The sequence below is a fragment of the Martes martes genome (genome assembly GCF_963455335.1).
Source record: "Martes martes genome assembly, chromosome: 7".
Lineage (NCBI taxonomy): Eukaryota > Metazoa > Chordata > Mammalia > Carnivora > Mustelidae > Martes > Martes martes.
The window spans coordinates 132763395-132776265 of NC_137894.1; the positions used below are offsets into that span (position 1 = coordinate 132763395).

General features: G+C 39.5%; 1 protein-coding gene across 10 annotated transcripts in view; it reads right to left on the reverse strand.

Annotated features, from left to right (window-relative positions):
* Positions 1-12871, reverse strand: part of SIPA1L1 (signal induced proliferation associated 1 like 1) — a 365306-nt gene that overhangs the window by 78532 nt on the left and 273903 nt on the right. For all 10 annotated transcript variants that reach the window (XM_080808595.1, XM_080808603.1, XM_080808602.1 and 7 more), the window contains 2 exons: positions 9354-9457; positions 6105-6262 (listed from right to left, as the gene is read on the reverse strand). In XM_080808595.1, coding sequence (XP_080664721.1) covers positions 6105-6262; positions 9354-9457 — 262 coding nt within the window. The remainder of the gene's footprint in view (positions 1-6104; positions 6263-9353; positions 9458-12871) is intronic.

Below are 12871 nucleotides of genomic sequence, written 5' to 3' on the forward strand. Positions count from 1 at the left end.
TGCCTGGAGAGCAGCGTGTGCAGAGAAGAGGGCCAGGGCACGGTATGTTCTGGGAGCTATAAGGAGCTCCATGCGGCTCCAGGGGTAGGGGTGTGGAGGAGAATCGGCAGAAGCCCCAGTGGAGGCTGAGAGTGGAAAGGCTGGGCCTGAAGGACCTCATGCAGGAGGCTGTATGCGAGGGAGGCTGAGCTTTTCCCAAATGGTCTGAAGCACCGAGAGTGACATATTCCAATTTTTGTCTTAAAAAGGTCGGCAACCCTGGACAATAGGGATGCCGACTAGGCTTTGAACACTTTCTGAAAGAAATGTCTACCACTTGACCCACTTTGAATTGTTCCTCCGAGCTGAAGCCTGCATATTTATTTACTTTTATTCCAGAAAAGAAGGGTGTGCACATTTACTATGCACACAGCACACTGCCTGGCTACAACTAGGTACTTTACTTATGGGATTTTAAGTAGATGTCAAGCAACCTTCCACTGCATAGAAAGGGAAATTTAGGATCTGAGAGGTTTAACAATCTGGTCTGATTCCAAGTGGTTTTTGGACTGTATCATACTACCTCCTTTCAACACTTATTGTATTTTAACCTCTGAATATGGAAATCTTTCTCAGAGAAGAAACATAATTTCGAACTCTCTAAACATGGTTACTGACCACAATTTAACACTTGTTTTGAAGACTCAGGTTATTATTACAACCACTTATTACCATACTAGTTTTAAAATTGTAATAATTCTTTAATTTCACAGTGAGTCAATCTTCCAATTTTTAGTTGTTGAAGGTGTTTTAAATTTTTTTTTAAAGATTTATTTATTTATTTATTTGACAGACAGAGATCACAAGTAGGCAGAGAGGCAGGCAGAGAGAGAGGGAGAAGCAGGCTCCCTGCCAAGCAGAGAGCCCGATGTGGGGCTCAATCCCAGGATCCTGGGATCGTGACCTGAGCCGAAGGCAGAGGCTTTAACCCACTGAGCCACCCAGGCACCCCAGAAGATGTTTTAAAATTTTATGGGGGGCACGTACTGCATGGAGCACTGGGTGTGGTGCATAAACAATGAATTTTGGAACACTGAAAAAAAAGTTAAATTAAATTTAAAAAAATTTTTTTTTTTTTTTTTTTTTTTTTTATTTGTTAGAGAGAGAGCGAGCGAGCACAGGCAGACAGAGTGGTAGGCAGAGGCAGAGGGAGAAGCAGGCTCCCCGCGGAGCAAGGAGCCCGATGTGGGACTCGATCCCAGGATGCTGGGATCATGACCTGAGCCGAAGGCAGCTGCTTAACCAACTGAGCCACCCAGGCGTCCCTAAATTTAAAAAAATTTTTAAATCTTTTTATCTAAAATGAATCCAGATTAGACCCACATGTTTTAATTAATTTTATATTAAATTTTTTTATCTGTTCATTCCTCTCCACTTCTTATGTTCTGTTTTATTTCTTACATTTATGTGTTGAGGAAATTGGGCTACTTATCACATAGAGTTGCACGGTGCCTGAATTTTGCTGAATATGGGCATGTTCTTCTGTCTTTTGTATTTCCTGTACATTGGCTTCTCCAGAAGTTTGAGCAGATTCAGGGTCAGTGTTGGGGGCATAGGTAACAAGACTAATTCATAAGTGGGGTTGTACCCTTCCTTTATGAGACACATGTTTGTCTCTTTTTGTGCTATCTGCAACCCCTGAAGATCAATGCCTGCATCTCCTAATTCACTGGTTGCTGAAAATACATTGAAAATAATTTTACACTGAAAATAAATTTACACCCGAGGGGTGAATGAAGTATACTTTGTCCTTTGCTCCCAAACCAAATGACCCCAGACTGCCATGCTTATTGGCTTTGTATCACTGATCTGAGTAATTTTCCTGCATCTCTCTTATGGATTAGTACTCACTTATGGATGTTTTCAGTGCATTCTTGCCACTGAACAGTTCCTCATCTTTTTGATTTATTGCTTCTAACCTGCTCTATCAAGCAGGACCAGACAATTAAGCGCAGTACGATGATACCAAAAAAAGTAAAGAGACCAGAGGACTCTCTTAACAGGTATGGGCATAGTACAGACTTAATGATTCATTTCTGAGTTCTTGGCTACGTCTACTGTTCAAAGTTAACGGACCTCTGAAATTAGTTTGAAATAGTCAGTTTTTCCTATTATAAACTTTTCAGCCCCTGGGGAGATAACATGCAGTATTTCAGGACCTCTTCTCCATATCCACCCCAGGGATTTTTCTCTCTTGGCTTACCTACTGCATCCCAGGGCCTAGAAAAGTGTCTAGCACATATACGATAAGGACTGTAAAGAACAGGCAAAAAACCAATGAACAACAGCAATGAGCTCCAAATTTGCCTTTTTGTATACAAATTACCTTGCATGGTGACACTGGGTGAATTTCCCTAAAACTCCATTTATACTGTCCTACTAGACAGCCTAGCATTCCAAGGGCCTCCACCGCCCAGTAACCCCAACTACTAGAGCAGCCTTCTTACTGTACCTTCTGCACCCCCTCCTGTGTCTATGCTTCTGCATGTAATGCTGGCCACTCCTAGAACTGTTTCTCTTTTCCCCACTGAATTTCATCCATCTGTGCTTTAAAACACATGCCAAACCCCATTTTCTCAGTTAAATGTTCCTTATAATTTCAGCCTGTACTGGCCCCACAATTTCCTACCTGATTATAGCAAGAAGCTCTTTTGAGAAAACAACTTTTGCACTTTCCTCATTACAGGCACCAAGTAGATGTCAATAAATAAATGTGAATGTTCATAGGGCAGAAAGTTCAGAACAGAGATTTTCAATGATAAAAAGCATCTGAATCACTCTATCACTCAGGGATAGAGTTAAATTAGATTTAAATCTAATTTAGTATGACCAATGCAGCACTAAACTTTTCTACCAAAGTACCTCTAATAAAAGGGGCCCATAAATTCATATTCCTAGTAGTCTAGGGAGTGGCTGAGGTATGAGAAAAACTCATATGTACAGAAATTCTTTGGAAGACCCATGTTTTATCTTAAAATTTATACAAATTTTCTATTCTGCTTCATAATACATTTCTTTTCTTTCTGGGTTTTTTTTTTTTTTTCCCCAAAGATTACTTATTTTAGAGAAAGAGAGAGCGAGGACTTGGATGCACTTGGACCAGGGGAGGGGCAGAGGGAGAAGGAGGGAGAAAATCCCAAGCAAACTCCCCGGTGAGTGTTGAGCCCAACACAGGGCTGAGCTCATGCCCTGAGCTGAAATCAAGAATCAGCTGCTTAACCAACTGAGCCACCCAGGCACCTCGTGACCACTTATTTTCATGAGAACATGAATCCCTTCACACGCTTTCTCCCAAGCATTAACTACAAAAAAACTGCCTTCTTCTGAGACTTTAAACATCTCCTGATGTCACCACACACCCCAAGAAACATGCCAACCCCCATTTGAGAGGGACTGAGAATAATTAATACACGTAAAGTTTACAACAGGAAAAGATCACTACTTTAGTTTCTTGCGATTTCTTTTAGTGATATTCCAAACTGGTATGTTCTCTTGGATTTACAGAAGACCCACATTCCCAGTTTACAAAGCAGTGTGCTGGGTCCCCAGACAAGCTTGACAACTAGGAAATCCCAGGCTAGCTCATGTGGCATGACCCAGGGTGGCCAGTGTCCTCCCACAAAGGGTCCAGCATCACATGGCATGGTGGGGTTAAGAAGACGGGCTCTTCAGGCAACAGATTAAAAATAAGAGAGGTAGCAAAAAAGCATGATTTTCAAGGTGGGGTTGTAGGTGGGGTATAAAAGAGTAAGACAGACCTCACTTCATCATCTAGCAAAGTGTGAACAGGGCTGGGAGACACTTTCTTCCTGATTCGTCTGTTTAGACTTGCACTGGCCATGTGTAGGCTACTGAGCACTTGAAATGTGGCTACTGTGACCAAGGAGTAGGAAGTTATATTATATTTTTAAAAGTGACATTCAACTCAGTTATTCGAAAGCTTTGAAAAAGGATGTCTGGAAAATCTGGGTATATGAATCTACTTTTCCAGTACAAATTTTAAGAAATCTCAACACAGGGCCGCCTGGGTGGCTCAGTGGGTTGAGGCCTCTGCCTTTGGCTCGGGTCATGATCCCAGGGTCCTGGGATCGAGCCCCGCGTCGGGCTCTCTGCTCAGCGGGGAGCCTGCTTCCTCCCCTCTCTCTCTCTGCCTGCCTCTCTGCCTACTTGTGATCTATGTCTGTCAAATGAAGAAATAAAATCTTTAAAAAAAAAAAAAAGAAAGAAATCTCAACACAGATTACTTCCAATGAAAATCAAGCATCCTTACTGACATGAGCTGTAAGTCTAAAACAGACTTCAGATTCCAGAGTCTTATTCCAAAAATAAGTAAAATAGGCCAATAATTTTTAAAACTTCAAAATCACCTATTGAAATAATAACATTTGGATATAGCAGGTAAATAAAATATATTCCTGGGTCAAAACATATTGCTAAAATTAATTTTACCCATTTCTTGTTACCTTAAAAATATGGCCATTAAAAAATATAAATTAACATATGGCTTGCATTACATTTCTATGCAACAGCACTTTATTTAGACAATGGCTTTTAAAGAAGAATCTCTCTCTAAACAAACTGCACAGCCTTCCACTCCCAAACCCACATTTGGAGTGACCAATCAAAAAGGGACTCGCTTTCTACCAAAGCTGTATGAAATCCCTGGCACGCATCAGCCTGGGGAGTGTTTCAGGTGCTTGGGGGTGTTTTCTAAATGGGAAGCGCTATCCCTCCCAGTTAGAGTCCACTGTTCTGCACACCTAAAACACGCAGCCCTCGGAGACCATTTTCCCAGTCAAAGGCTGCAGATCTAGGCCTCTTTTGTTGGAGTCTCCACCCCTTCGCCTAGAGTTCTGGAAAAGCCCGTGTGTCAGCAGCCAGGGCAGCAAGGACCCATGCTTCACAGGGCATGGGAGCGAGGCAGCACAACAGAGCAGTGAAGGGCCCCGCTCTGGAATCAGACTTAGTACATTACAAGCTACCTACCTAGTCCCATTGCTTAAACTCCCTCATCTGAAAATGGGAATTTTTAAAAAACAGTACCTAATGCATGGGTTTTCAAAACTAAATGAGGTACCCCACATCGAGCGCCGAGCATAGTGCTGGGCTTATCACCAGAGGCCAACACGTACAGGTGCCACGGGATGTGTGCAGGGAAGGTGGCGGCTTGCAGGAGTCCACAGGAACCTTTATTTGTTTCACGCCCAGAGTTTGCTCGCTCGACTCCTGCAATTAACCCGCACTGACACCTAGAATTAGACAGGTGTGGAGCTCACAGCAAACCAGTTATCAGTCTGTGTGGGCCAGTTTCTGGGTAGGTGGCTGTATTAATTCAAAAACAAATATCCAAAATTAACAAAGCCTAATCTTCCAAATTTTAGGGATGGGAAGACAGGATAAAATTCCATACTTTAAAAGGACAGATTCATATCAGAGACATCTTGTTAATGCCAGGACAGCCTTCCACATCTTCTTGGTACTATGCCCGCATCAACCCAGCAATTCAGGTTCTTATCCTTGTCAACACCCAAAGGCCTCTTGCAGACAGATGCCTGAATTCTGATACTCATGAGACTAGGTCAACAAGGAGCACGGGAACAATTCCATCACGGGCTTACGAAGGCTGAGAAATGCCTCAAAGATGGCAGTCAGAAATGTTAGCGTGAATCAAATCGGTCCTGAGCCACGGTTTGAGCTTTTTAAATAATAATAATAAAACAAAACTTTTCTACTTATTATGATCATCATTCTCTGCTCTTGCCACACCAAAAGCAAAGTATAATTAGCAGTATGAGTAATTAGTTGGTGACCAGATGGTATGGATGAAGGACACCACCTAAGGAACAGGTGCAAATGGAAACAGCAGGTGTCTAGCCAACGTGTCTGGGCAATGTCAACACCGTCAGGTGACGTCTTTGTGTGACTTCAGCCATCTACACGCACAGTTTAAAGACAAAAATAAGTATCAATGGACTTCCCACTGCCACTTGAGAAAGTGGAGCTGGAGGGGCCCTCGGTGCAACCGCCCCCCAACACCCAGGCAGCCGCAGCCGTGGTGCCAGTACCTGTAACAGACCCCGTCGGTGCAGGGGTTGTGGACGCGCACGATGACGAACACGTGCTGGAAGTGGGAGCGGATGTTTTTTGGGCTGAATGGCTGTGCTCCCGGCTCTTGGAAAACAATTGTGACAATATCATTTCCAATGTGCCGCTTCCGTAGGAGCTAAAAGAAAAAATAAGCAAACAACACAAATGACGACACTCTGCATTTTCTTCCCAATTCTCTTCTGTAACTGTATTTAAAACATTTATTATTAATCAGGACATATTAAGGGAGGTAATCGACACAGTTGCTGTCAATATTTTAGTCTGTCTTAATCCCTCCCAGGAAGAATACAGAAATGAATATTCTGAAATTTGCATAAAATATAGAGCCCATTCAGGAGCAAACCAATATCTGGCATATTATGCCAAGTTCCAGCCTCTCCAAATTCTGTTTCCATAACAACAGTTTTGTTCCATTTTCACATAAGAAAGAAACTTGCCATAGGGAAGATGTGTTAGAGAAGAGAATGGCTGAAGTAATTACAATGCAATTTATGTTCTGGTTTAATTCACTTCATTTAAATGTGGCTAAGGTGTTTTCGAAGATGCTTTCTGTGTCACCAGCTGGGAATGCAGACATTACTAATATTCCTAAAGTGGGTTAAATTTCAAGTTGAAACAGCTTTTTTAATTACAGTGAAGGCTGCTTAAGGCCACCTTCTGTTTCACATTAAATAGCATTCTGGAAAGGTGGCTTTCAAATTCAGGCACCCCAAGTCAGGCTAGGTCAGTGGTTCTGTAAGAGGGGTTTATTAGATAGTTTAATTCAGTAGTGTGAAAAAAAAGTTGAACAAAATTTGCATTTCTCATTTATTATATAGAGGTTCTGTCAAGGAGAAAAATAACAAAATATACAATTTATATCAACTATCTATAAGGTATAAGCTTGCATTTGTAAAACTTTTTTTTTTTTTTTTTTAATTCTCCAGTGACTTTAACCTACACAAATTACATACCAGTAGAATCAGTGATCTAGTATTGGCTGCCAGCTGGGAGAAACTTTAGATTAGGGTTGAGAATTGGGAGTTAGAATGTTCCAGAAATGTACTTTTTTTTATTATTAACATATAATTATTATTATTATTATTAACATATAATGTATTATTTTCCCCAGGGGTACAGGTCTGTGATTCATCAGTCTTACACAATTCACAGCACTCACCATAGCACATACCCTCCCCAATGGTCCATAACCCAGCCACCCTATCCCTCCCCCCCACCCTTAAGCAACCCTCAGTTTGTTTCCTGAGATTAAGAGTCTCTTATGGTTTGTCTCCCGTTTCAAAGCATCCCAAATTATCTTCTAATGAGGCCATTTATTTTCATTTCTAAACATGATATATTATTGGATGTTACAGAAATAAAGGCTGGTCTGTACTGATTGCTATACAGAATATACCCATTATTAAACATTATTAATCTACTCAGGATCTTGGGCACGCCAAAAAAAAAAAAAAACAATTTGTCTATGTATTACATCATTGATGTACACATACAATGATGTCATTGTCTTTTTGATGCAATGTCATTCTTTCTTCTTGCTTGATATGTAACACTAAAATCTTAGTAAAGGACCCAAACAGAAATAAATCCATTTATCCATCTCACATTATATATAATGAAAGACAGTATTTATAAATAAATTCCTGCCACAAGATTTTAAAAGCTATGTTCTGTTTTTTCTAAGCATAAAGTGATCTACATAAAAGAAATCAATTCTCTAGCTAGAGAATTAAAATTTCTTAAGATGTAGCAGTACCAACTACTCTTTCATTCTGATTTAGGACCATAATAACACTTTTGCCTTGACTGGACCTCCAAATTAAATAATTTGGATAGCTGTCCATTTAAATACCAACTCATGCTGCTCAACACACTTCAACTCATTTAGGAGAAATAAGCAATTAACTGAATCTTGTTAACTAATTTTTTTATCATTTCATATATCTTACTTTCTCTGCTGAGTAATCAGGTAGAAAGAATAATCCTTTAAACATCACTTGTGAACATCCTGAAATTTTTTGTCTACTTACTGGTGAGAATAAGAAAAATACATTTTCCTTACCATGATGTTTTTCCTCTTTGGGTAATCTGGAACTTGGGATTTGCATTAAAAAACTGCCAACAAATTCCAGATCATAGAATTTATTCTAAATAGATTTATTTCAGATTTGTAGGTGATTCACTGCTTTGCTCCCTCTTTTTGATTCCTTTGGTAATTATAAGAAGCAAAATTTCATTACCTTGATTTGTGATTTAATCAAACCTGCAGTGATGAAGTGTTCGATTAGATCCCTGTTTGGTTAAATTCTGGGAGAGAGGATGTGATTCATTCTGCAGCTGGCCTGTGTTCTGTTCGCACAACAGTTGACAATAACAAAATCTAGATCCATTTTAAGGTCAGAAGTAATTCTGGACTGCTTGTGTTTATAACTGCTATCGAAAGGAGAAGCTGTTTGCTCTCTAGCTCTTTGAAATGTCAGTTTGGTATCATTTATTTTGACATATTTTTAAAAAACAGCAATGACCACATACTTTCTAAAACAATACTGCCCGTTTCCCTTTTGCTCTGTGACAATCTGCCACTTCTAGGTTTCTTCATTTACTATGTCAACGACCACATTTTAGTAATAGACATTGTGCTTTTAGATCTTTTTAAAAAGAAACCGTGTATAATGTATACAAAGGTAATCGTTTTTTATCTTCTTTGTGGTCTCCTGATAAACGTTAAGAAAATACCTTTTTCTGAGATCTCACTGACATTTATTTTGGTTTTGCTCCCAGTTAGTGTACCAAACCTCCTCTGAAATCTGCAATGACACATCAGTACTTTTCTGCTTTGTACCTTGGCCTCTTGAGATGGAATTCCACCCACTCATACATGTTCCCTGCAACCCTGCAGGGTCACCTAATCACCATGATTTCAACTTGTTCTCTTCAGATTCCATGAAAACCTCAGTCCCCGCGGGTGAAAAGCAAGTGATTAATTCACAAAGCCATCCAGCTGGCTGTTAACCTAGAATTTGTGTCTCTTCATTTGTTTTCAGCTCATTTGCTATTCGTTATTTCCGCAAAGTACAAAGCTTCCTGCTGTGGTGACAGGTGCAACATTAAATTCTGGTTTAAGATTTTACAAACTTGCCACTTAGGCTTCTGGGGGAAATGAACAAGGGTGAAGAAACACAGACAACACCAGGTCTGTCTCTTACCTGTTGCTTGTTGTTAGGCGTGTATGGCAGCATGGTGGAAACATGGAACATAATTTCATAGTCTTTGTATGTTGTGTACAGAGAATGGGTTCCAGTGGAGTCAGCTACAGTAAAAAAAATATATATATAATGATGAGATGACTATAATAGGAAAAACAGTTCACTTAAGGAGAATATCTTGGAAAAAAAAAAAGGAAATGGTTTAGAATGAAAAGATGTTAGAATAAGATCTAGCATCAGTGTTTTGGTTTTTTTTAAAATTTAATTTTATTTATTTATTTGTCAGAGAGAGAGAAAGCAAGCACAAGCTAGGGGGAACAGCAGGTAGAGGGTGAAGCAGACTCCCTATGGAGCAGGCAGCCCGATGCGGGGCTGGATCCTAGGACCCTGGGATCATGACCTAAGCTGAAGGCAGCCACTAAATTGACTGAGCCACCCAAGTGCACGAGCATTGGTGTTCTTACCCATTTTTTGTATCTGATTCCCTTTGGTAGTCTTGTGAAGCCTTTGGGTCCCTTGTCAGAATAAGATTTGTAAATGTATAAAATATATATGATTACAACAGAAATCCATTATACTGCAAAATAGTTATCAAAAATACTTTTAAAATGATACTAGATTTCTCTAAAAAGTTTTAGCAATTGATCTAGTAACTACTATGCCTTTGAAGTAGTGATGTACATAAGTAATATTTTGAAGGGTCTCCAAAAAAAATACAGTATGAAAATACCTATGCTTTCTACTTGCAATAAAATCATAGGTAGAACTTAAACAATTGCAGTTCGTTACCTTCAATTATGAAGAAAGTGCTAAGTTTTAGGGGATCAATGAAAATAAAGGTAAAATTATTTCCCATCCAAGTTTACACACCCCTGAATTCTACCCAAACATCAGTCGAAGAACATCTTTTCCAAATCTTCCCATTTAAATAAGAGAAATGTTCTGTTCTTAAGAAACAGATGGAAATTTACCAAGACTGTAACACTGAATAACAAAGGTATTCTAGCAATGTCCAACAATGTTTTAAGACCGTTCTGCTCTCACCTTCCTTAAGTCAACAGCAACCCCTACCCACTTAATCACTAACAAATCAACTGCCCACAAATAACTGGAAACCAGAGAAATAAGTATTAACTGTCCAATCAAAAGGGAGCATCTTTAGTCTTAAAGGCCCTGGATGTATTGGCTGCAAAATGACAGAAGTGTGTTCATCCTGGGTCAATTCAAGCCTCCATCAACCATACTGCTGAGGACCAAAATGCTCAACTGCATTTTAGAGAAGCAGCAAGACAGAGCCCCTGGCATATACCAGGAGGCAGTAGTTCTCATATTTAGCATGTACAGTAGCATCTGGGGAGTGAGTTTAAAAGGCAGATTCCCATGCACCACCCCCAGAAATCCTGCTCCGTGGGTATGGGGCTGGGCGGAGGAATCTATTTTAATAAACACCCGCAGGGCGACTGTAACCCAGGAGCTCCACTGCCCTTAGGCACTGCTCCAAGAATAGACTTCCACCATGGTGCCTCAAAGACAGACTTGTAAGAATGTTCTAGAGCCTGGAATTTCAACTTCAAGCTTCTCAGAGGACCTTAATTTTTGAAGCTGACGTTAAATGCAAAGGGTTAGAATTAGAAGCAAGCTAAAAGTGAAATAAAGCACAGACTACTCTTCAAAAATTGCAAAAATAGGTATCAACATATAACTTTCCAAGAGAAAATATCTTCTAAGTCCTAATGACCACCAACACAAAAAACTACAAATCCCTATAATAAATAATTGAACTAGCTAAGATGGCTCTTGAGTATGAAGAACCTATCGACTGTTAAGGACTCCTGCTATAAATAACTCTTGAACTGATTAGTACATTTTAAAACCTTAAAGTGAATGTGTCAGCTTTGACGTGTACTTACATGTGTTTCAAGTCAATTTTGAGCAAAATTAATGAACTAGAAAAGAGACTGTCATCTAGTATTCATGAATTACATTCCGCTTTGTATGTGTGTCTAATTCTAAAAGGATTTCTGCCAGAGAGGATAGCTGATGTGGGAGACGATGTGGGAGATCAGCTGCTTTTCTGCTTCTGGCCCATTTCCGCTATCTTTTCTGCGTGCCTCATTTATGTCATGAACGCTGCTTGACCAGCCTTTTTCTGGAGGCTTCTGGAAATCCCCAAGTTTTGCCGATAATTTTAAACAGTTTAAATAGCTTCAAAAGTTTCAGAGGTGCAATGAGGGCCAAAATAATGACATTTTCCTTTCTGAGAAGAAAGGAATTCCAAAATCCTGAAAATACTATGTACATACCAGAATTGTTAAACTTTATCAGAGAGCCCAGAAAATGAATGTTTGTTATATTTTCTTAAAAATAAAGCATCTAATGTTGCTATTGTGGTATTTTTAATCACCTTGAAACCCTGAAACCATGAAAAATTTAATAGCATGACAATCAGGAAAATGAAAGTGACAAAAATCCTTTTTTCTCTGGCTGAAGAGAATATATATTAAAAAATTTCTAAAGGGAAATATGCTTTGAGAAGAGGGGTGAAAGGAAGATAATGCTCCTTCATACTTAGTGTCGAGGAGCTTTAAAAGTTAAAAAGTAAATTCAGGCATCTTATGGGTCACCTTGATAATCACATGATCTGTCTCCAAATCATACTACCAGCAAGTGACATACACCCACTAATAAAGTCAGCATTCTATGCAAAGTCAGAGAAAGTAAAATTTCTAATATTCAATGAAGATGATAAGCGGTACTGAATAATTGAGGAATGGTAACAGTATTTTTCTCAGCTGCTTTGAAAAAGTGTAAAACACATGATCACATCCTACCCTAAGCATTTTGATTGAGGATGGTATGAACTGGTTAATGAGTTTGTAGAGCAGTTTCAGAGACAGTCAGTGTCATAATCACCCTTGACTGCTCGTGTAGACTCAACGCCTTGATTTCTCGGTAGTCTAAAGCCTGGTTGAAAAGTGTACAAATCTGGGGTACCTGGGTGGTTCAGTGGGTTAAAGCCTCTGCATTCGGCTCAGGTCGTGATCTCAGGGTGCTGGGATCGAGCCTGCATCAGGCTCTCTGCTCAGCAGGAAGCCTGCTTCCCCCTCTCTCTCTGCCTGCCTCTCTGCCTACTTGTGATCTCTGTCAAGTAAATAAATAAAATCTTAAAAAAAATGACAAATTACACATCTTAAAAAAAAGAAAAGTGTACAAATCTGAATGAGGGCAAGTAATCAGACTGTTATAACAACCATTTCTCAATCACTGATAGATGTATCAGAGTTAAGAAAAGCTCGATAAAGGCAAACAAGCCTATGCAATTTGATTTCAGGAAAGTTCCTGGTTTTAAATATTTATGAACACAAGAGAAAAGTAATCTCATTAACTAAATGCATGTAGGCTAAATAAAGTCAACAGAATGAAGAAAGCTTAAGCTCCCTTAATTAAACATACTCACCACTACAGAACACATCAAATGCAAGATGAAATCAGGTAGCTTATAAGTCTCGTTTTTATCC